Source organism: Osmerus eperlanus, chromosome 1, assembly GCF_963692335.1.
Source record: "Osmerus eperlanus chromosome 1, fOsmEpe2.1, whole genome shotgun sequence".
Lineage (NCBI taxonomy): Eukaryota > Metazoa > Chordata > Actinopteri > Osmeriformes > Osmeridae > Osmerus > Osmerus eperlanus.
Genome location: NC_085018.1, coordinates 15,492,354 through 15,515,367, shown reverse-complemented (window position 1 = coordinate 15,515,367; position 23,014 = coordinate 15,492,354). Strand labels below are relative to the sequence as shown.

At 46.3% G+C, this 23,014-nt stretch overlaps 1 protein-coding gene across 4 annotated transcripts in view; it reads left to right on the top strand.

Moving 5' to 3' along the window:
- Nucleotides 1-23,014, top strand: part of sema3fb (sema domain, immunoglobulin domain (Ig), short basic domain, secreted, (semaphorin) 3Fb) — a 49,128-nt gene that overhangs the window by 15,554 nt on the left and 10,560 nt on the right. For 2 of the 4 annotated variants that reach the window (XM_062463185.1, XM_062463177.1), the window contains exons 3-10: nt 14,607-14,767; nt 15,165-15,227; nt 15,789-15,908; nt 17,405-17,494; nt 19,310-19,403; nt 20,854-20,973; nt 21,285-21,424; nt 22,797-22,911. In XM_062463185.1, coding sequence (XP_062319169.1) covers nt 14,607-14,767; nt 15,165-15,227; nt 15,789-15,908; nt 17,405-17,494; nt 19,310-19,403; nt 20,854-20,973; nt 21,285-21,424; nt 22,797-22,911 — 903 coding nt within the window. The remainder of the gene's footprint in view (nt 1-14,606; nt 14,768-15,164; nt 15,228-15,788; nt 15,909-17,404; nt 17,495-19,309; nt 19,404-20,853; nt 20,974-21,284; nt 21,425-22,796; nt 22,912-23,014) is intronic. The other 2 variants (XM_062463198.1, XM_062463190.1) reach the window with 1 other exon arrangement.

The window sequence follows — 23,014 nt, the reverse complement described above, 5'->3', positions numbered from 1 at the left end:
GACCATACCTGAAAATTGAAAATGGTGATCCAGAGCAGAGACTAAGTAGCTCTCCCAATACAAGAAAGGCAGTATTCACTGCTACTCTGTCTTCCCAGAGCTGCCAGTCTGCATGTGAGCCTTTGAGTGCATCCATGTCTCCCCAGGTCTACAGGGGTAACACGCAGGGATGATAATGCACTGGGATGGAGTGTTCCAAGTGGGGGATGAAGATGGATGGCTGAGGTGTGGGTGAGATATGGACAGCTCCTCTATTATAAAAGCTTTGTGTCTCCAAACACTCTGCGGCCTCTAGCTCAGCCCTGCTCTCGGGACTTGTGAGATTAATGTCAGGGCTGCTGGCCGACAGCAGAGCACAGAGTTGGATTCTATTAGCAGACTGTCTCTCTCCCAACTGGGATAGTCTCTGGGGATTTAAAGAGACCAACGTGAGACCCAGAGTGAAACCTAGAGGGAAGGAAACAAGGAAGAATTGTGTACTTTTTCTTCAGGTCCCCACTAAAGACCAAAGAAAGTATATCACCTCACTTCAGATCAACCAATACATGAAAGAATTGAACATTCCTGAATTCATTGTGAAATATGTCCATTAGACCTATCTCCTGTGTTTCTTGGTGGTTGGCCAAATGAAAGGAAGTCAGCCTGAGCTCACTACTACTTACTCCTTTCACAACTACCCTGTCCCCTCCCACACATGCTGTGTTATGTTGTCATGCCAGCCCCCAAGTTATTTATGAATGTAGTTTTGCAATGCTGTTGTGGGCATGCTGATGGTAGTCCCTTTGAGAGTTTCACAAGTTTGGGGTCAAAGCAAGGCTATCAGATGGTGTGGAAATACGGATGTCAAAGTATGTAGAGATGTAAATTGTTTTTTGAGATGATAAAGGGAAGTCAAAAATATCCTTTTCCACTGAAAGAAAATGGATTGATGAACGAAGAAAGAACCCTCTGTAATCAGTGGGGAACATTCCCCAAGATGGATGGAGTTTCTCGTATGCACCCAGTCTACGTAAATGCTACACTTCTGGAAAGAAGGCATCGCTGAACTCTAAGTGCACTTGGCCTTATGGAGAGATTGCACTTCGTGACTGATCCTGAGTTTGTCCCATTAGCTTAAATAAGCTGGGTAGGGATTGAGAAGCTCAGATCAATGAGTCCTAATGTCTCTAGCAGCAGCCTGAGCCAGAGGGGGATGTAGACAGATGCTTATGGCCAGGGTTAGCTGGCACCACAGGCCCGCAGCACTTCAGCCAATCCTGGCCAACCTGAGGTCAGAGAAAACTGTGGTCCAAAAACACAGCAGGATTTCTCTGGGATTTACCAAAGTCCATGTCAAATATACTCTTCAGGAATTATGGGAAAGGGTATCATGTTTTCAACTGAAACTCTCCATGTTGAAGTATCAGAGCTCTGGAACTTAGACTAAATTGATTTGATTGGAATTTATGGATCTGGGGTTTGTGTGGAATGTTCTGCTTCCATGCAAGACTTTCTGCTGGGTACAGGTTTGGGTCCCCAGGGAAACGGGCTTAGCTTCTTAGCTAAAGAAAAAAAGAGCCTAACACAAAGGACTACTGGTCTCATGCTGGTTGTTTTTACAGGGATGATGTAGCAAAGGACGCTAAGCTGTTTCAGCGGGATCTGCCGTGTGAAGCCAGCGATAATGAGGGAGTGTGTTTGTTTTATGACCAGAGAGCACTTGTTTTCTCAGATATTAAGAAGATTTTCTACCCTGTCCTATAGCGGTCATGAACTTTACATTGGAGTGTCACAATATCTAGTGTGGCGGCACTCCCATAAGAGATTAAATCTGTACTTGTTCACATCAAGCTATTCCACTGATTCTGACGGTATATCTGACCCCATATATTTGAATGGATGTTGTGATGAATCAAATGCCTGATAAACTGACTTTATATAAATGGACTGGGAATGCTTTACTTTAGTTGTTTATTGGTAATACACAACTTTTTCTCATTAATTATTGTGGTCCATATTGGCTCCAACACTCTCTTCCGTTCACTCTCTGTTCTCACACTCACTGCCAGCTTAAAATGGCTTCATTTCCCTCAAGGCTCAAAGTTCTCTTATAATAGGCTCTCCTATGTTGGTCTAACTGGGGTTCGGCTGATATTGATCAGTGCTGAAAGAGAATCCCTTAAGTGAAAGTGTAAAAAGGTCTGGCATCAATGATTGACAGTTAGTTTTCCTTCATCGGAGTCATATTAAAAATTGTACCCTGCTCGGGCTGGAGGGAAATAATGTGATGAGTGAAAAGCTAGAAGTGGTTGGTCTCTTCAGATTGTCCAGTACCAGTGGGAGCTAGAAAAGTGGGGTATGCTCTCAATCAATGAAAGTGCAGTCTGCTCCCCACAAGTACGGTATAGTTCTGCTGCCATGCAGTTCAGCAGTGTGATAGATTAACTGTGTAAATGTTTCAGTTGCTTGATCAGTGTAAGGTATATACTGTATGTTTTTTTATATACTGATTCTATACTTATGGTTCTAAACTTATAGAATTAGTCAGGGCATTTCTAAGCAGCTGTTTATGTATGTGATCTTCAGGTTTATGTTATCACATAAACCTGATATTTAAACTATTGAGTATGTTTGCCATCTATGTTGTAGTATAATGAAATGAATATGGGCCCTCGACAAGACAATCTGCTGCCTTGCCACACACTAATAACCTCCATATTTAAAATAATATCCCTGTCACTCCTACATATGGAGAGAGACTTGGCGGAGCTTGTTTGGTTCAGCTCATTTCTAGTCTCACTCTAGGTTAGGGTGTGGGGTCTTTTATCCAGAAAGCACATTTCCTAGGTCAGAGGCTGGACTGGGATCAGGTGTGTGGTGAAGCGAGAGGAGGCCGTGATGGGGTGTTTGAGGCAAGGGAACAGGGATGCTGTGGCTGCGTCTCTCTCTCAGGACCTGAGGTGCTGGTCGACTCTGCCAAAGCAAACACCTCTGTCACAGGGGAATGTTGCTGATGGCTGATACGCATGTTCACACGCTTCTAACTTTCTCTCACTGTTCAATCTGCTCTGAGTTTAGGTCACGCCTTCTATTTCCAACCATTTCTTTTCTACTTGTATGTGACTGTCTATGTTGTCACTGATAATTATCCATTATGGCATTTTTTATAGTATGTGTAAAACCAGCTTAGCTCCATGAGGTGCAAATAGGCATGCGATCATGCTTGTGTGTGTGTATGTGTTTGTGTGTACTTCAAGAGAGTTGAAACTAGAGAAGGCATGCCATCAGCCTGAATCCTTCTCCATCCTGTCGTTATCGGCCTGTAGTTATCAGCCTGTTCGCTGCAGGGAGATTACCAGTGACTAACAGGGATGGCTAAATCGGCTTGGCAAACTCACTGACCCCCATCCCATCCGCCTTATCCTGTATCTCCTTAACACCACCTCTTATGGGCAGAAAGCACAGTAGTAGGAAGTAAGTGAGTGGGAAAGAGTGAGAGAGAAAGTTCCAGATAAGGAGTGTGAGAGTAAAGCAGAAAAAGCAGGAAAGGGAGAGCAACAGTCACACAGACAGAGCCTACAGTACACTACTGCCCAGGGCGTTAAGGTAGACAGTGAAAAGATAAAAAGTTTCAGACAGTGTGACTCTCTCACCAGATGGACTGGTGTTATCTTTTGGAAGCCTATTAAATCGTTCTGGCTCTAGAAGAGGATAAGAGGCCAGAGCCTTAAAGGGCCCTTTAAAACTGGCAGAGTTTAAGGACATGAGACTTTAGTCAAAAACCATGGAGTTATAAGCTCAGTGACTTCTGGTGTCATGTCACTGTCTGTGTGATGGGGTGCTCCCCCCCTCCGACCTCCCCCCCGATCCCCCAGCCCATGGGAGCGTGTGGAGGGGCTGTAGTATGTGGAGGCCCAGAGAGGCGGATGAAAACACCAGGGTGTTTTTAAACGACTAATCACCTCATTTCAGATGAGTGCCTTCTCCAAATAGAAAGAAAATGATGAGGCAGAAGGCTTGACCCTGTTGGCATAAGTACTCAGAAAGACCTTTGACTGTTAATCCTGTTTCCTGTCCTTCCGGCCTGGGAATCGGAGGCACCTGGAGACTCAACTGTTCCCCGCTGCCCAACTGCCAATGGTGGGATTGACTCGCTGGGCCGCTCACTGTCACTCCCCAGATAGCTGGACCCCCATGTCAGGGACGGGGGGGACGGGGGCTGGGTGTACTCCGATAGAGCTGATAAAGCACCAAGTGTATCCTGCCTCATTCCTTCACCCCTAAAAACAGAAACACTTAACACAAAGGGTCCAAGACCTGCTGGCTGGCCGGACCTCCCACGGGCCAGGAAGACAAGCTGAGGTGGCACTCTGGCCACAGCTTCCTTGAGAGAAGCAACAGCGGGGGACTGTGTAGGAGGGTGAGCAGGAACACAGCCACAATGGTCCCTGTCACATTCTGTCGGATGTCCCTGCCATTCCTGGGAAGAGAAGGGACAATTGCCCTCCCACTCTGAGACCCCACACTGGTTCACAAATCCGCCAGCTACATGCATGTCTCAGGGACATCTGTGGGGTCACACGGGCCATCAGGTCACTATTCTCTGTCTCATGGGTTGAGCATCTTCTGCAGGCATGTACTATCATCCAACAGAGTTGGGTACATAATCCCTTCTTGTTGCCTCAATAACTCTCCCACTCATTCATAGGACTGTCACTGTGGATTTCATATACATTCACAGTGTCAGACTTAGTAAAGGCGATCTCATCTCTCAGCAGTGTCGAGGATCCTGTGGTTGTCATGTATACAGTCTGAGTTTCTAGTACACTGGGCAGTCCTGCAAGTTATGATCTATAGCATATACATAGCTTCCTGATGCAGGAAGAGCAATCAAAAGCTTCAATGGTCCATTACATCTATTGAAGTTAAGCTTTGTGTGAACTATGGGACTTTCTGATTTGGCAGCTCTGCTTCATATCAGATGCCATGGATAATTCCAGTAATATAGTCTAACGATAACCATGTAACAGTATTCATATACTGTCCATGTCCACGGTGCATTAGGAATAAGAAAATCCCTCTATTTCATTGAAGGGATTTCGATGAGATAACGCTGTGAAAATGTGTACAGTCTAAGAGAGATTTTTTAAAATGTATTGTTCACTGCAAATTTTTTTAGATGAGATATTAATCAAATGAATTGAAGTACTGGATGTAATTATGCGTTGTTTGTGAGGTCTAATTTTCTTTCTCTTTTGGATGTAAATACAGAGTTTTAGAACGGGCCTTTAGGATTCAATCCATCATGTGCTACTAGAGTGTTCTGGAGCCCAGGACACAGAGACAGTAGACCCCAGAACACCTGGTACAAGCCACAGACGGTTACTGAGTCCAGACTGCAGGGAATTTGGTTGGCTACTGAGACAAACCAGGATGAGAAATTGTCATTAATAATTTCTCTAAGGGCTGTTTTTACTATTTCAAAAATGTCTATCATTAATCACAACACTTTTATTTGTTTTTGCTAGCAGTATGGGACATTCAGCTTTCACTTCTTCTACATAGTGATTATGAAGCCATGTTTATCCTCTGTGGCATCCACTCCAAATGTCAGATGGATGTATCAAGGAAACCAAAGGAATGCACAATCATATATCTAGACATATATGCATATGATTCATGGGTTCACAGGGCATAGTAATTCACCACCATGATTCACATGATCCTCCTCTAAGAGGGGCCTGTTGGCTGGGGAGTGTTTGAGAGTGCTTGCTAGGTCACAACCCTGGGCTCAGTGAAAGATAACTGACCCTGTTTCTGTACTGTTTTCATCCTGCCTGTGTGTCTGCCTGCAGGCTGCTGAACACAGCCTTATTCCCATTCTGAACAGGCTGTCAGTAATGCCACTTCACCACAGGCAATCCCTGTTTTCCGATTCCGCTCAGGCCTTTGGGAGATAACCCTGACCCTGAGCTAATCCCAGATTAAACTGGAGCAGAAAGCCACTTCTGCTGTTGCGTGACCTTTCACCCCTCCTCTCTGAGCTGAGCCTGGGGCATTGTCAGCCTGGCAGACCAGCATTCACAGCACCACTAGCCACAACCAAAACACACCAGGGACGCACAAGACAGGGAGCAACAAGCCGAAGAGCCCCCCGCCCCCACCCCAAAGTATGGACACATGCATCATCTAGTACTGGAGTAGGTATGGGTCTCCAGTGACACCAGGGAGGCTTCCTCCCAGAATGCACTTGATTTACAGCAGACGGAGGTGCGTACACACACTCTGGGGTCGCTGTGAGACACGGGACAAGGAGGTACGGGAGGAGAGGAAGGCTGAGGTCTGTCACCGTAGAGACGGGGAGGTTCATAAAACACACGGCTGCTGACACCGAGCTGTGTTTGTGCAGATGTGTGTGATTAGATCAAGCCTCCCCTGAGAGGATCCCCTTCCCTTACTTCTTCTTGTCTGTCTGCTCAGAGCCTCTTTCTCTGGCCTTTCTCCCGCTGTGTGTACGCCTCTGGTGGAGCAGAGGACTTAGGCCTCGCAAACGCAATTTCCTGCATATTTTACTATACTCAATTGTATTGTTATGTTACATTTAGTCATTTAGCAGACACTCTTATCCAGAGCGACTTGTTACATCTTGGGATACTTTTTGTAACATTACGAAACGGTTCTCTGCCTAATGCCATGCGTGATTCTGCTTGTTCGGAGATCTATCATCTCCTTTCCATGACATTGCTAACCTGCTGCTGAACTGTGGCATATCTGTCTGCGGCTGCTATAATAATTTAGATTGGAAAGATGGAGACACGTACGGCATGACCTGCCCACACGCTATCTCCCCCCGTAGCTGTCTACCTTCTCCCCAGCCCGTTCACCTCCCCCGTCCTGTTGTCCTCTCGTTGGCTTCCCCCCACACCCCCGTGTCCATCAGAGTGCTGGGCTTGGCAGGCGGCATGAGAGGGCTTAGGTGATGGGAGCCAGAGGGCCGGTGATAAGGACATCTCTCCGCATGAGAGCCCATCGGAGCTGACAGTGAATACAAATTGGTTCCATTAGTGGTGGTGGATTGTTGGGGCGAGAGGGGCGCGGGGGGGGGGGGGGGAGGACAGACATCATTGGGCCCTAATTATAGAGTGCACAAGCCCTGGGGTCAGAGAGGTGATGGTAATGAGGTGGCAATGCTGGTAAACAGAGAGGTGTCACAGACTGCAGGATGCGGACATTATGGCACAACCTAATGATGTTCTCTTGGCAGCTTCTGGACATGCACCGTGGTTAGACTCACCATGTGTCACCTTGTGTCACACTTGCTGTATGCTATCATTAGGAGTCTTGCCACAATGCAATACAAATGTCAAACAAGTCAAGAGTGTGTGGATCGGGAAGGTTCACTTTTAAGAACTTGTGGGGGGCCCTTTTGCACTTGTGTTTCTTACATTGGAGAATTGTATACACAGGATGAAGAGGTTAATAAGGTAAGTATACATATATTCAGTGTTATTGCAGGCATGGGAGATGAAAGTTAACAGTATTAAAAGCAAGTCGGTGAAGATTACAGCAAACATGCATGTTTCCATGCTTTATTTAGTCCCAACATTAATAAGACATGCAGTTGAGATATCTCTCAAGTACGCATTACATGTATAATGTGTGCAGGCATGTGTGACCACGCAAGAAAGAGATAGTCACCAAGAGACCACGCCGTTCTCCGGTAGTCTCTGGGGCGTCACCTGGAAGTATCATATCAGATACATCAGATCTTTCCAACTGAGAAGCCTTGCTCTTGTATCTTTATGTAGTGATTCATGTGTCCTATCTGATGTGACACGGAGACTCCCGCCCTATTCATTATGCTCCAGCGCTCTGTGATGGTGCCGAGTGAGTAAGCTGCAGTAAGACAGCTGCTGTGTTTTCATGCTGTTATCACTCCATTTCATTTAGCGGCAAAGCTAACCACACTCAGCCCCTTGCAATCACACAGGCATTCTTTTAGTATTGTGTCACTTCTCCTTGGCCTTTGAAGCATGCGGCCAACACAAACCCAAATAACTCATGTTAATGTTTGACACAGACATAACTTGTTGAAATAAGCTGTTAAATTCAAACCAAAAAGGGCCATGTGGGCTCTGTGAGCCAGTGATTAGAAGAGGCCACAGTGTCTCATGCGGAGACCTGGGACTGAGGAGATGACAAGGGGAGGGAGATGACCAGTCATCCTGCCACAGTGATACACATCTCGAGCATCCAACAGCTAGCTGGGCTAGCTTTAATCACGGGGGCTCTCCAGGCCAGTTAGGTGGGGAAGAGCCTCACCCGGCTCACCTGTCAGATGGCTCCGGGGCAGTTCCACCATCACAGACTGCTATCTCCCTCCGTCAGATCTTTATCTCCCAGCTACAGGAAGTCACCATGGGAAAGTTGTGTTAGATTGTCAGAGTAGAGCACAACAACCGGGGGGAGATATGCAGGCTTATGGAGACGTGCCCTCTCTCTGCAGAGCTGAACTCACCGTAGAGCTGGTCTAGGGTGACGGGGACTAAGCAGGTCATCCGTTTAAATCGTACTCTAATAAACCTCTCAACTGTGACATTGACAAGTTTAAGTGGCTGTCCTAGTTTATGCCCATGGGTCTTTGTTTTTTGCTTTGTCTGTACGCTTGGTGGTGAGGTGCAAATGAATTGGCAGCCAACATCTAAATACCACACTTCATTTAAACAGTTAAACACAAGCTTTCACTTTATGCCACCTCTGCTGGAAATACTTCTCACACATGATTGATGTTACTACAGTATTTGGATCTATTTATCACTGTGTGATACAATCATACCAAAACATTACTTTAGTTTGTCATATTTATCTGTACTACAGACACGTTGACAATGGGAGCTTGGGAACAAAACCATGTTTAGTTGTATGAAGCCTGGAGAGGACTACGTCCTGTATTCATGTATTTAGTTACAATTTGGACAGTGTAGAAAGATGAAAAGAACACAGGTTAGTGCTGATCTCCAGATAATGGAAGCCTGGAAGTCTATTAACAGGTCCACCACAGTCCTGGCACACTATTCTTAAGAATGCAACCAACGACCCTGAAAACTGAGTTTTTTTAAAGCAAAGACAGGAGAAAAACTAAAAGAATTCACACAAGGTATAGTACCGACAAATGCCACACATGTCATCGCTACCTGCTTGACTCAAGTTGTACTGAACTGCAACAGGACAGAATTGATAGAGGAACAACAAACAGTCCAAATCACTGATGTTATGGTTTAATATAAATCAATGATGTACCATATTCTGTCAATGCTGTTTAGATGTTCAGGAACCAGGGGTGATCTAACTGGAGGGTCTTGTCTTTTAACAGCTTTCAAAATATTAGGTCAGGACGGCTGACAAGCGCTCCCTTTCATGTGTGTGAGCAAGCTTGCCTCCCGCACCCTCTTAAACACCTTAATTATCACTCCTGCCACAGGACTGTGTGAACTCCCACACCTTTCTGTAAGGGTTTGGAAACAGCCTCAGGTCACAGCTTAGGTAGTGCAGTCTCTTTGTCATTACCTTCATGCTAATAGAATGTTTGTCTCTGCAGTTTATGACATGTCAACCCAACATTTTTGTGTGTGACGACATTCCAACCCTATTGTTAGTCAGCCCATAAATGTATCATAAGCAGGGTAGGACACCAGCACTGTTTTGTCTATTATTGCCTTGAAATTGCTTAATGCAGCCCTGTGGAAATCCCGTCAGCTGCCAGTCAATTTGAAGCCATTTCAGTAAAGAAATCCATGGTATAGAGCTTGTGTTGGGTCCATATTTCTCTGCCATCAGTATGAAACTGCCACATCCACTCAGCCCCCTGCCCATCTTCCCCCATACCCCCCTCCACCCTGCCCTCGGTGGGGACACAGGCAGGTTTCAAGCAGAAACATGCTTCAGTCTGTTTTTGGCAGGACTCACACTTTAGAAGCTTAATTTGAAACCAGAGAAATATGTAGCATGGTGGAACACCCACATCAGGCTCATGTAGCTAATGCAATCTGCTCTGTAGGGTGCCAGCAGTTCTGTGTGTTATGTTTAAACATACAAGTCCAAAGTTTTCCATGATTCCATCAGCTGCCTTACAGTATGCCACTTGTAGATTTGCCAGGAAAGTGGTGTGTGTACTCTTATAAGGTTAGCTCTGTGCTCTGACGCTGGTGAATGTAATAATCTGTCCTTAATGAGAGAAAGGTCTCACGAATCTATGCTACAGAACATGATTCAATAAAAGTTTGATATGATGCATACATTCCAGACTATATTTCTTACGGTATGACTGTGCAATTAGGTTCAAGTGACACTTAACATGAAAGGGGTTCATGAAGCCTTACTAAACCATATCCCCTTCATGAATGTTGCTGATATTATTGTATATAATACATCTTAGAGGACAAACACTAATTTGTATTTGTTTTCATGTGTTTCATGTGCACCAAATGTCTTTTTAACAGCTTGCTATGATGCATTTGGTGTTTTCTATGAGTTGAGAATTGCTCACCCTCTTGAGAGGATCTGTGTGGAGCCACAGTGGATCCACAGCCTTAGGAAATATCTAGAATATAGTGCATGTCACTGAACTGGCCCCAATATTGCATTGATGTTGGGTAGAGATATGTTGTAACATGTGTCTGCAGCCCTGAGATATCCTCGTCAGCAGCCAACTATTCTCCCAGGAGGAGGAGTAGGACTGGGCCTGTTTGCCTGTGGAGCTTTGGAGATCCGACTTGGGTTTCTGGCTGCCTCCAGTTTCCAGTTGAAACATTGCTCTGTGGGCTCAGGTCCTGTGCTGCTCACTGTCAACCAGCAGGCCCTGGAACTGACACTAAACTAGAGGAAATGATGAACTATCACTCTATAAATCTTGGCCGACGGTGAGCCTCTGTCTGGTTTGAGGCCCAGGTGATACCATTAGGATAGGGTGGGTCTGAGCCTCATGGCTCTCAGTCTGGCCCACCAGCACAAGCCTGTGTGATGGCAGGATAGGGTGTTTAGTTGTGGGAACTGCCACTGGCCTGTGTCAGCCAGCAGAGAGGAGAGGATTGTCCGTGCCTAGCAGACTGGAGAGAGTGGACAGGAACACCACTCACCCTCGAGTTTAAGCTTCTGTGGGATCACCTTCCTCTTTGTGCTCCACTACACATTACTAGTGTGTGTGTCGAGTGTGTATTTGAGTGTGTGTGTCTTTCTGGGTCTGTCTGTTTGTCTCTCTTTCTATAAGGCAATAGTCTATACAGTATCTGTCACCTGTCTGTCTCTCCTTACGTCTGTCTGTCTTTGCATTTGTCTCTCTGTCGACATGGTTGAGTGAGAGGGACTTACAAGTAGCAAGAGAAATAGTGAGCCTGTATCAGGTTCCTTCACCAGCGATGCAGTCTCACTTTCACCACTAATAGAGCCATTCCCATTCCAGTAGGAGAATGAGTCCCCTCCCCACACAAAGCCCCCCTCTGTGTTCCTACAGACCCCCCAGAGTGAGCTTAAACCCAACACGCAGTAATGGACTACTTTAAGAGTTTATCTGGCTCTAATAGCCATGCCAGTACGCAGCTCTGGATCCCCAAACCTCTAAGCTAGGTCTCTGTACTGGAAATGCCGTCATGCCCTAATGCAGCTGGCAAACAGCACTCTGAGGAGTTCAGCCTGGGAGCCCCTTCCTGCACTGTGGAGCCCCTGAGTTCTCGTTCACGCTGCCTGCCTCCCTCCACCATCAGCCAAAACACCAAGCACCTGTGCTTCAGACAGCCTCCAACAAGACCTCCTTGAATAAGATGGCAGCAAAGAGGCCTTGAAACTAGCTAGGTCACCAAAGCCTTCTCTCTTTCATTCGTTGAATAGTAGCCTGGAGCAGTCCCAGTCTAATACACCATCCATCTTGATCACACACACAGCGAGTCTTCCTCCCCACTGTCGTTTGTGTTCCTTTCCTAGCGGGTTGTGTCTGGGTCTTTGAGCCAGCCCTCTGCAGGCCTTCTGGGCTTATTTCCACAGGTGGCCTGACCTTTGGAGCAGGCCAACACAGCCCGGCCTGCTGCCACCATGAGCCTTGGATCAACATCTCAAACAAGCACACTCCCACATACCTTGGTGTGAGGAGAGAGAGCTTAGCTGAAGAGAGAGAAGAGAAAGAGAGAGACATAGAGAGAGAGAGAGAGAGAGAGAGAGAGAGAGAGAGAGAGAGAGAGAGAGAGAGGAAGAGAGGAAGAGAAGGATGAGAGGGAGAGAGAGGAAGAGTAGAGAGAAGAGGAGAAGAGAGACAGAGAGAGAGGAAGAGTGAGGGAGAGGGAAGAAAGAGAGAGAGGGAGAGGAGGTTGAGAGGGAGAGAAAGAGAGAGTAGAGAAAAGAGGAGAAGAGAGAGAGGGAGAGAGAAAAAGAGAGTGGACAGGCATGGGGGCAGTGTGCAATGTCTGGCACGTCTGCATGATTTCAGTTCCAGATTTCCTTTTGTCATGTGTATTTACCACCAACAAGACACCAGGAAGTTATATTGCTTTGTTAAAACAAGCCCTTGTGGCATTAGGACATTATTATGGCATTATGTACAATGAACTGAAAGTAAAATCCTCAGGACAATGCTCCTAATGCTGCCATATAGGTAGTAAGTATGGTCTTTTAGCCTTTTCGTGTGGAAGTGTTATAGGAGTTTAGCCTTCAGGGACAGTTCAGCCTCTCTGGTCTGTGGTTTTAGCAGCAAACATTTTCTACATACAGTAAACTGATGAACACACTATAAACTTTCTTTTGTTTATTGCTGTTTTTAATTCTTCGATTTTTAATCTGGGATTTGTTGAAAGAAAACACAATGCATATTAATGAGATTTGATATGCTTTATTGGTGTCATGTTTTTTGGTAAATACATGATCTGCCCGTTATGCGTCTGGATTATGGATTACATATGTTTTGGAGGCTGGATAAAGAGAGCTCTATAGGGTCTATTGTTGCAATGCAGTGTTCTCATTCCCTCCTTAGCTAACAGATGGTCACATCCAGCTACTCTCTGATAACAAACAGGCTGAGGAGCCGCTGACAAGCTGCTTCAGAAAGGGCTTGAACCGGCCCCTGGAATGTGTGTGTGTGAGTGTTCGTGAGTGTGTGTGTGCGTGAGTGTGTGTGTACGTGCACATGTTGTCTATCTTGCCCTTCCAACCAGTAGCCCACTACTTCAGTGATATGCACACGCCTGGGATGGAGAGTATGGGGACTCATCATTCAACCCAAGTCTCAAACACAAATAATCACAGGACTTGACCACATGTCGCAGCTCTTAGGCACCAGGACCCGGCAGCTGTCAGTCATCTAGATGACCTATAAACACACCCCGGCAGACACACTTATTGAATCAAACTGCACAAATATAGGATATCTAATGCTATTAATCATTGGTTATTGACGTAACACAGCGTTATATTTAGAGCCAGTATGGAAGACAAGGGATATCAGATTCCATGGGGAGTGCTTGCAGAATGGTGTGCCAATGCAGTTTATTTTAAGGCTTGATGGGGTCATGTTGATGGGGCTGGATAGCTATTCAGACTAGTTCTGACAGTTACAGATGGACACACTGGAATTTATTTTTCTGATTTCAAGCAGAGAAGTCTGAACGTAAACTGGGAGACGCCCGCTGTGGGTTCACCAAGGCAAGTCTGATTACTCAGTCGTGGTACCAGTTTGGAAACAGGTCACGTGTAAACATGGATATTAATAAACTGTTAAACACGTTCTGCAGTGTTGAAAGTACTCTATTTTAAACGTTGCTGTGTTGGGTTTGACTTTGAAGCTTTAATTCCCCTGTGTGTTCATCTGTAGATCCCCCAGGGGTCTTATCTGCTCCTGCCACAATCAAACAGTCAGAAGTAACATAAAAGATGGGATGATAATTTTTCTGAGGTGTTAAAATAATTCTGTGGTTAGGTCAAATAAAAGTCAACGTATACAGGGACTTGTAGAGAATGAAACCTCAGTGTTTGTCCCGTACTGCATGTGTGTGCCGATCCCGAAAGCCCTACCTTGTACTGTAGGTTCTGGGGGGGTTGTTTGTCTATGGTGGAGGGCCCTCGCAGTTCGGAGATTCTGGCCTCTCAGGCACCATGGCTGATTTTGTACATGTTCACTGAACCTAGGAAAAACATATCAAACAAACACTCTACCTTCACAGAGAACTAGCATGGATCATGTTACTCGTGGCAGGAGGAACATCTGTCAACTCTGTCTTAATGCACACAAAGACACACAGTGTCAAGAGCTCCGGATGGTCTAGAGAATGTCCTCGTGGCTGTCCCTGGTGCTGTTTGACAGAGATACGGAGGACAGACGACGAGAGACTTTCTCAAAGGGGCCCTCTCATAGGCAGTAGTAAAGACATCAGCACAGTGAGATTCTTAGTAGCACTTGTGGGGGATCTGCTGTATAAGGTTTCAGCAGTGTTGGTGAAAAACCATCAGATATCTCTGCAGGGGTATGAAAGAGGGGTGTGTGGAATGCGTGGGGAACGTGTGTGTGTGTGTGTGTGTGTGTGTTTGAGGCGCCGTGAAGGTCGCGGCAGCTGTCCCTGACGGATGCATGGCTCTTCTGTTTTCTGCAGAGTTGAGGTCCACCGGCACCGCCCATCACTTCTCCTACCTCCTCAACACGTCGGACTACCGGATCCTGCGTATGGACGAGGACCACGACCGCATGTACGTGGGCAGCAAGGACTACATCCTGTCTCTGGACCTGCACGACATCAACAAGGAGCCTCTCATAGTGAGACCCTCACCTCCTCTCACCTCCCCTGTCCTCTCCCCTGTCCTCTCTGGTGATCTGCAGTGTAATCCAGGTTTGAGACCTGGAGCCTTTACTGCCCCTCTGCTTCCAGAACAGGCCCCCAGGGTCACATGCCCCATCCTGTTGGCCACTCTTGGCCATGCCCATTAGCTCACCGTCAGCTTGAATTGGATCTATGCATTTATGGAGAGAGGGGCAATTAAACGACCGTGAAAACAAATGCTGGATATGACAAATCCTGTGGGGCTAATAGTACCCTGGTTGGATATCCCAAAGGCAGGTTTAGCCCAGAAATCCATAAACACCAGTGATGTAGAACCACTTGTGGGATGGGTGGGGCTAGTGCTATAAAATTATCTCTCTTTTTCCATCTCAGCTCCACTGGCCAGTGTCCCAACAGAGGAAGACAGAGTGCATTCTGAGTGGCAAGGATACCAATGTACGTATGACTGTTGTCTCCCTATACACAAACACATCAGGATTTCTGTTTCAGGTCAGGTGTTTTATTTCACCCTTCACTCCAACAGTAACGTGACTTTGCAAACAAGCAATGCATTTGTTCTAAAATGTACTTGTCAAGAATCCTATATTTAAAAGTTTTTGAAGAGAGTTTTAATGAATGTGGACTCAAGGCACCTATGAGAAGAACCCACCTGTGGGACATAACTTTGGCCCAGTAAAAGGCTGGTTTCCCTCTGTCTGGCCAGAGAGGATGCCCGGCTCAGTCAGCCTAGCAGGCCAGGCAGACTCGCCCTCCCATATTTGCCAGCATAGGATGGGGAATAACAGGAGCACTGTTGGATATAGTCATATTTCTAACAATATTAAAGATATGGAATGTGGATCTTGCGGAATTGCCATCAATTTCATCATATTCACTGGTCAATAACGACCCTAATGCAGCATAAAAGTGCCGTTCTAGTTTCTTGTTTCTTTCTGCTGATGTTTTGACAGTAATAGCTTGTGAATATGGTGCTGTATTTACATTCTTTCTCTCCAGGGGGAGTGTGGGAACTTCATCCGTCTGATTGAGCCTTGGAACAGGACCCACCTGTACGTGTGTGGAACTGGTGCCTACAATCCGATCTGCACCTATGTCAACCGTGGACGCAAACCTCAGGTTGGTGCCACACCTTTCTGAACTGTCTGGGGGTTTGTGTGTGAGGGAGGGTATGGTGTGTGGTAAGGGAGGTTGACAATTTGGACTATACCACCATACTGCTTCTCAACCAGTTCATTTAATGCTATCACTCTTTCTCTCTACCTTTCGTTCGCATTGTTCCCACCTGCATGCAACCTCCCTCTTCCTGCATTGTATCTTCAGCCTCCAGCCCAGCTAGTGGAACCAAGCACAACAGCTGTTGTCCCTAGTGCACACTTACTGGGGCTGTTACAGTCCAGTCTGTTTAGTTTCACCATTTAATTGGAGCTCTTGAGTTTCCTCAGCTGAGCCAAGGATCACCAACTCACCACACTTCCCTTTTTTAGGACCCTCCGCCAACACCACCAGCACCTCACATTTAAATACAACACTTGTTCTCCAATGGTCACCTTGGGATTTCTGAAATGGGATGGCAAAAAGTACATTTCCCTATTGGCTCGTCCCTGTACAAAACCTCCTCATAAACCCTTGCCAGTTCACATGACTCCATATAGCAGTTACTGCCTTCCATCCATCCATCCATCCATCTACAGTATCTATTAACCGATCTATCCATCCAGCTATCCACTCATAACTTCAGTCTCCCTGTGTGGCTCTAGAAGTACACTATGCCTCTCCTATGTGAGAAGTTTGGTAATTGGCCATAAGGGCTCCCATTTAAGGGTGTCAGTGGAGTGTGGTTATTGTACTGCATTAATGACATGACTCCCCCCATATGACAACTCTGAAAGCTATCCTGAGACCCCCCCCCCCCTTCCTTCCCCAACACACACACACATCTTCGGTCCTCTGGGATGGATTGGCTGGAATGAAGTACCACAGAGATGTGAAGCCACACACCTCAATACTGTACATGTTGATTTTCTTTACAGGAAACCAGAAAAGGGCACTTCATTTCATGTGGATGTAAACATAGCAATACACACACACACAAAGTTTGGGACACTGAAAGCACGCAAACCTTCTCTTAATGGCATGCAGGATTTACTCTCAATTTGGCAGTTATTTAAGTGATTTTTTTATTTTTTTATTGGTGAACATATATTCAATGACTTATTGCAGCCTTGGTCTCTAAAAGCCAAATGATAGATTTTTGGCAGCTGCTCAGAAGTGAATATGTATACCATACTGCAAGAGACTTTATTGACTCAACCACAGGATAGAGAACTAATATTGCTGCTTTTCCAACATCTGGTTCAATAGTGCTTCACAGACGGACCCTGCACGGGGTAGCCTTTCTACTACAACTGTCTTCCATACCCCCAAAACAGTGTTCTTTGAAGCAGTATTATTGTCAAATCAGCCCTAGACCAACTCACTAAGCTGGCTTGGAGTTAGTTGCAGCCCCACAGTCTATCTACCTGGCCACCTGTGTTGTAAGGGCATAGACCAACCATCATCAGACCTGCATCGGGTGCATAACATCCAGAATATGTCACTGTCTCCTGTTCTAGGCTGCCCTGCACCTGCAGATGCCCCAGAGCGGAGGGAGGGCTAGCCGCGCGGCAGAAGCCCACGCTGTGTCCGAGACATTGGGACTGAAGGTGGGACGTGGCTTTGGGTCAGGTGCCCTTCCTCAGGCTGGGTGGGCCTGTCTGTCTGTCTGCCTGCCCCTCTTAAGCCCTGGGGAGTCAGGATGCTGACCCCTAGGGGCCACTACCATGCAGCATGTGTCCGTCTCTCTGTGTCCCACTGTCCAGGCCTGTGCATGTCTCTAACCCGCGTCTGTGCTCATCCTTGGTGTCTTAGCACGTCTGTCATCATAACCAGAGAGCTCTCGCTGGGCTGGTTAATGAAGTCGCCATTTCCTCAAAGTTTGGATTTTTTGCTCTCTGGTTAATCACCATCAATGCTTTGTGTTTGTTGCTCAAAGTTCCACTGAAATTGAATTTTTCTAATGCGTTCTCTCATCATTAGTTTGTTCTCCATTTTTTAGTGTCATTTTCTGTGTCATTTCTCAGCAAATGTTCTCTCTGTCTGTGTTTTCTTTTTGCTGTATTGACTCTGACTGTTTTTAACTTGTGTGAAGTGTTTCATATTGGGGTTTTAGATTGTTGTACTCCCTTTCACTTGTGTCCTTAATGATACAAATGCAGATGTTTAATAAGGCAATACTTACTGCAACAAAGGTTAACAGTATTAACCCTATTGATCCTTATTGTAAAAGTTCTGTTCCAGCTCTTGTACTTTGGTCGTCTCTCATGACGGTGTCCTATCACCTTTGCACATGTCTAGGAAACAGTGCGCCATTTTTCGGTCATTTTTCCGCCCCCCCGACCCCTCCATGTAGGAATGTGGTCTGGCAGCCTCTCCCTAGGGGGTGCCAGTGTGACCCACACACAAGGCCTGTTGGTTCAGGGCAAACATCAGCCGTCTGTGTCTAACTGCCAGAGCAGAAAAGGAAATAATAGACCCACATAGCTGAGCATTACTCAGATGTTTGAGCTTGCTCTCCCACCATTCACAGTAAAGGACGAAACCATTAACCCTTAGATGAGTGTGGGGGCTTTTTCCAGCATGATGTGTAAATGTTTTCCATGCAGCAGTGTTTTTCTTTTCGTACGGTGAAACCTTTCAAAGGGACTTTTTTTAAAGTCATGTTTGGATAGCACCCCTGGCACACGTAACCACTTGTGACCTGGCACACACTAGAAACTGCCAACACCTTCACATTTGCAGGTGATTTTAATCAATGGTGAAGGGATCTCACAAGTGTGCACGTAGGAGCCAGTAGAGAATACTTTGGCAAGCGCTTTCCTCTATTCTGTTCTGGTGTTGATGGACAAGGACAAGGGTGTCTTTGCCTCACCCCCATCCCTGATTAGAGAGAGGCTTTGGGATTGGACCTGTTCTGGTTTATGGCAGGGCCTCGAGGCATGTCATAGCATGTCATTGGCTGTTCCCACCCATGTATCCAAATACCTGCCAATCACCTTTCAGTACTGCATATCGAGATGCCAGGAGCCCTGAGCATCAGTCATCCAGCCTCCATCCCAGGCTTGTTTTCACTATGCAGGATTGCAGGTGTCAACAGCAGAGCTGCACAGCCATGGGCCCAGAGTGGCTGAGAGATACTTGGCATTAGGCTTGTTATGCTGAGAGAACATCTTCTGTCACTTTCTCCCCCTAGTGTTCTGCAGCGTAGGGGGGATTAAGAAGGGCTCTATCGAAGCATGTATTTTTCTGTGTTAAGGCGCTCTCATTATTGTAATGATTCATCCTCTATAATGGCTTATGGGCCCAAGGGGAGTCTCTGGAAGCATATGCACTGCCTCATTTTCCCTCCACACCAGGGAATCAGGATGACATGATGAGGAGCACTGAATTTATTGCCGTCTCTTATGATTTTTCCATTTCAGGAATACATATTCCATTTGGAGCCAGGCAGAGTGGATTCTGGGAAGGGAAAGTGCTCCTACGACCCTAAGCTCAACAGCGTGTCCGCGCTGATCAGTGAGTATCTTCTGGGTTCAGTCACACGACCAGGCGGAGGGTGGATGGAGGGGTTGCGTTTGGCCCCTCTCAGGTCCCCTGAATGGCTCTCAGGGATGGTGAAAGACCCTGCGGTCATGTCCCCTGTGGATCAGCTTCAGTCTCTGACCATTTGAACATTATTTTAATGGTCACTTTGTTTTTTGGCTTACTTTGTTAAGGATTAGTTTATTGCCTAGTTCTTACCAGGAAGATCAAGTGTCTTTCCATTTGTGCTTGTTTCCCACGAGTTATTCACAGAGGAACGCTCATCGCTGACCAATCATAAAAAATGAGGAATGCAGCCTTGTTAGAGTTGGAGATGTGGGCACAGGCTGGTGTGTTGACTCAGTTTCCATGAGTCCTTTGTGACTTTGAACGAATAAATATACGACTCCTGTCTTATTTGTAAATGAGGAAACGTATAATGGATTGACCTGGGCAGCAATGGATATCATGTTAAGCTTTGTTTTCTGAAAAGGTTTAAGTAGGATTGAGAGCCTTTAATGAGAAGTCTTCCACCAGTGTCCTCCTCTCCCTTCAAGGTCAGCTGGCCAGGCCAGACCTCACAGTTGCCACAAGTGTAAGTCGATCCTGTCTCTATGGGGTGGGATGGTGTAAATCACCATCACTGCTTCCCACATTAGCACTCTGCCAGCTGACCAGGGTGGAACCAGTAGCAGGCCCAACGAGAGTGAGCCTCCCGCCCACAACAAGCTCAGCTGTGGCCGCTCATTGGCAGGAAGTGCCGACCACTTTGACCCGTTTCACCTCTGATCAGACACTATACAGGAGACGGCACCCCCTTCCTGTGTCAGAAACAGCACGCCTTCAAGCCTAGACCTGTGTATACCACATACCGTACAGTACCAGTACCAGCATATGGAATTTGTAGTTTTGTTGAATAGTAATAGGAGGGAGTTTTGTCCTCCCTTGCCTGCCTAATCCCACCACAGAGAATGCTCAGCACCGTGTATGTGGGTGCACCTGCCCTCATATTTAGCCTTGATAGCAGCAGCAGGACCCACAGCCAGCTTCCCTGCTTAATAAAGATGTGTGTGTGTGTGTGTGTGTGTGTGTCCGCAATACTGCGAGGCAAGTATTGTCTTTGTTCTGAATCTTATGGTCTATTTGAGAATATGTTGGATGTATATATTTGAATATTTTGCATGAGTTCTGTCTGAGTTCATCTGAAACCCAGAGATAGAGATGAGTACGCTGATGCTCCTCCGCTGGTCACAGGGATGGGAAGCTCCGAGGAGTTGGGTTCTGAGTCGTACCAGGGGCTCAGCAAGGGATTCGACACGCAATTTATGTTCAAAGATTCATAGTACTCTATCCCAGATGTGCCTGGAGTTCTAGATGGGACTTTGGTGGTGATTTGGCTCAGCATGGTGATCTGTTGTTTTGTCTCTGTCTCCCCGTGTTTCAGATGGTGAACTCTACGCGGGGGTCTACATTGACTTCATGGGAACAGACTCAGCCATCTTCCGTACCATGGGCAAACAGACGGCCATGCGTACAGACCAGTACAACTCCAGATGGTTGAATGGTACATTCCTTTTGTTGGCACCCAAATGACTGACATCTGATGAGAACAAGATCAGTTGTTTGTCTATGATCCACCCTGTGATAAAGTGTAGTGCTTGTATGGAATGTGAGATATATGTGCATGTCACATGAAATTGTGAGATTTATGTGCACATATCTCACATGAAATTGTCAACGGGTGTTTTTAATAATTATTTTCAGATACAAAATGAAATATGCCTTTTTCTTTCATTCAAAAAAGGGACATCTGAGTTTTAAACGTGTTTGTCTCTATGATCCATCCCTAAACATGTCCCTCTGTCATCAACTCAGACCCCTCGTTCATCCACGTGCAACTCATCCCTGACAGTGCTGAGAGGAACGATGACAAACTGTACTTCTTCTTCCGGGAGAAGTCCTCTGAGATGGGCCAGAGTCCTGTGACCCAGGCTCGCATCGGACGCATCTGTCTGGTCAGTACAAAATCAGGATTTAACTCTGAGCACATCCTCTTGTAAAGTGTCATGTGCTTGTGACAGTTTCCCTAAGAAGGAAAAACAGAACCCATTTTCTTGCTGTGGAGCTGGTGTTTGCCTAGCACGGACGTGCAGGAATCTACAATGTGTGTTTAACCTTTCTGTCCATGAGATGCTATTCCGACCCATGACCTTGTGATCCTTTCACCTCCTGAAGATGGTTGTCCTCAAACGCAGATGACTGTAACTTGCCAGTATTCAGTTCAAGGCTTCCTAAAGGACGGTTCCTTGAAACTAGACCGCGTGAAACAGCTGGTCTCTACTTGCAGTGTATCCACAGTATGTGATGATTTAACCTCACTGTCTTAATGAAAGCTTCTACCTGCCCTCCCTCACCAGATTGAAAATGTGACGGAGCAGCACACATAAACAGGGACACGGTTTGTTGCTCTTGTGTAAACTTGGAGCATCTTTCTGAGCTGGGCTTACATTCTCTGAGAGCGTGATGTTTAGATGGTCAACCTGTGTGTGGGTGAATCCGTGGATGCGAGAGTATGTGTATACATGAATATGTTTGTCTGTGTGTGTCTTTGTATATGTGTATGTGTGTGTGTGTGTGTGTGCTAGCATGTGTTTGTCTGTGCTTCCTCAGCTGTTCACCGCTGTGTTTATTTGAGAGGGTCAAGCAGTGACCCTGCACACAAACACTCATCCTGCTCTTGGTTCTGTCTTCATGGACCTCCTGGGACACCACTGTCATTCTCTCTTTCACACACATCTGGAGGATGACAAAGCCCTTTTCTGGCCTTGAACACACCACATCACCATGACATGTACAACAGTCCTGGATAATCACTCTAAAACAGAAGTAAATCCAAGATAAGGATTCATTGGGTGTCAACTAAATGTATTGTAAAGCACGCAACGGCCTAAAACCACTTTGAAGACATTAAAATGATACATTTGTCAAAAAAAGATTTTCACCAGCAATATTTCTCAAACTATATGACCCAACAATGTGTTTTACCCATCAAAATGAGGCATGCTTTAAGGAGAATGTGTGTTGTTTAAGGAGGAAGAAGCTAAATCACATCTACTGGACTTGGCTCTCCCTCACTGGGTTGGAATTTGGCCCGGCTCCATGACAGATGGGAGAGACTCTAAATAAGAGGAGACAGTGTTTACCATCTCATCCCCTCACAACCAAGCAGCCCTCCACACTCTCTCCACGCTCTCCAAACCCGCCTGCTTTTTTTTTATATGTACAGTGTGTGTGGGCGGCTCCACCTGTGTTTGTTTTTGGTGGATGGAGGATGTGAGTGTGTGTGTGACGGAGGCTGTGTTCTGTTCCCCCCCCCCCACCCCTCAGAATGACGATGGTGGTCACTGCTGTCTGGTCAACAAGTGGAGCACGTTCCTGAAGGCCCGGCTCATCTGCTCCGTTCCGGGGGCGGACGGGATCGAGACGCACTTCGACGAGCTCCGTAAGTCCTCCTTAATCCCCCTCTAACACTCTGTGGTTTCACCCGTCATCCACAAGCCCTCCGTTTTCAATTAGGAGTGAGAAAGCGGAAAGCCCGCGGCAGG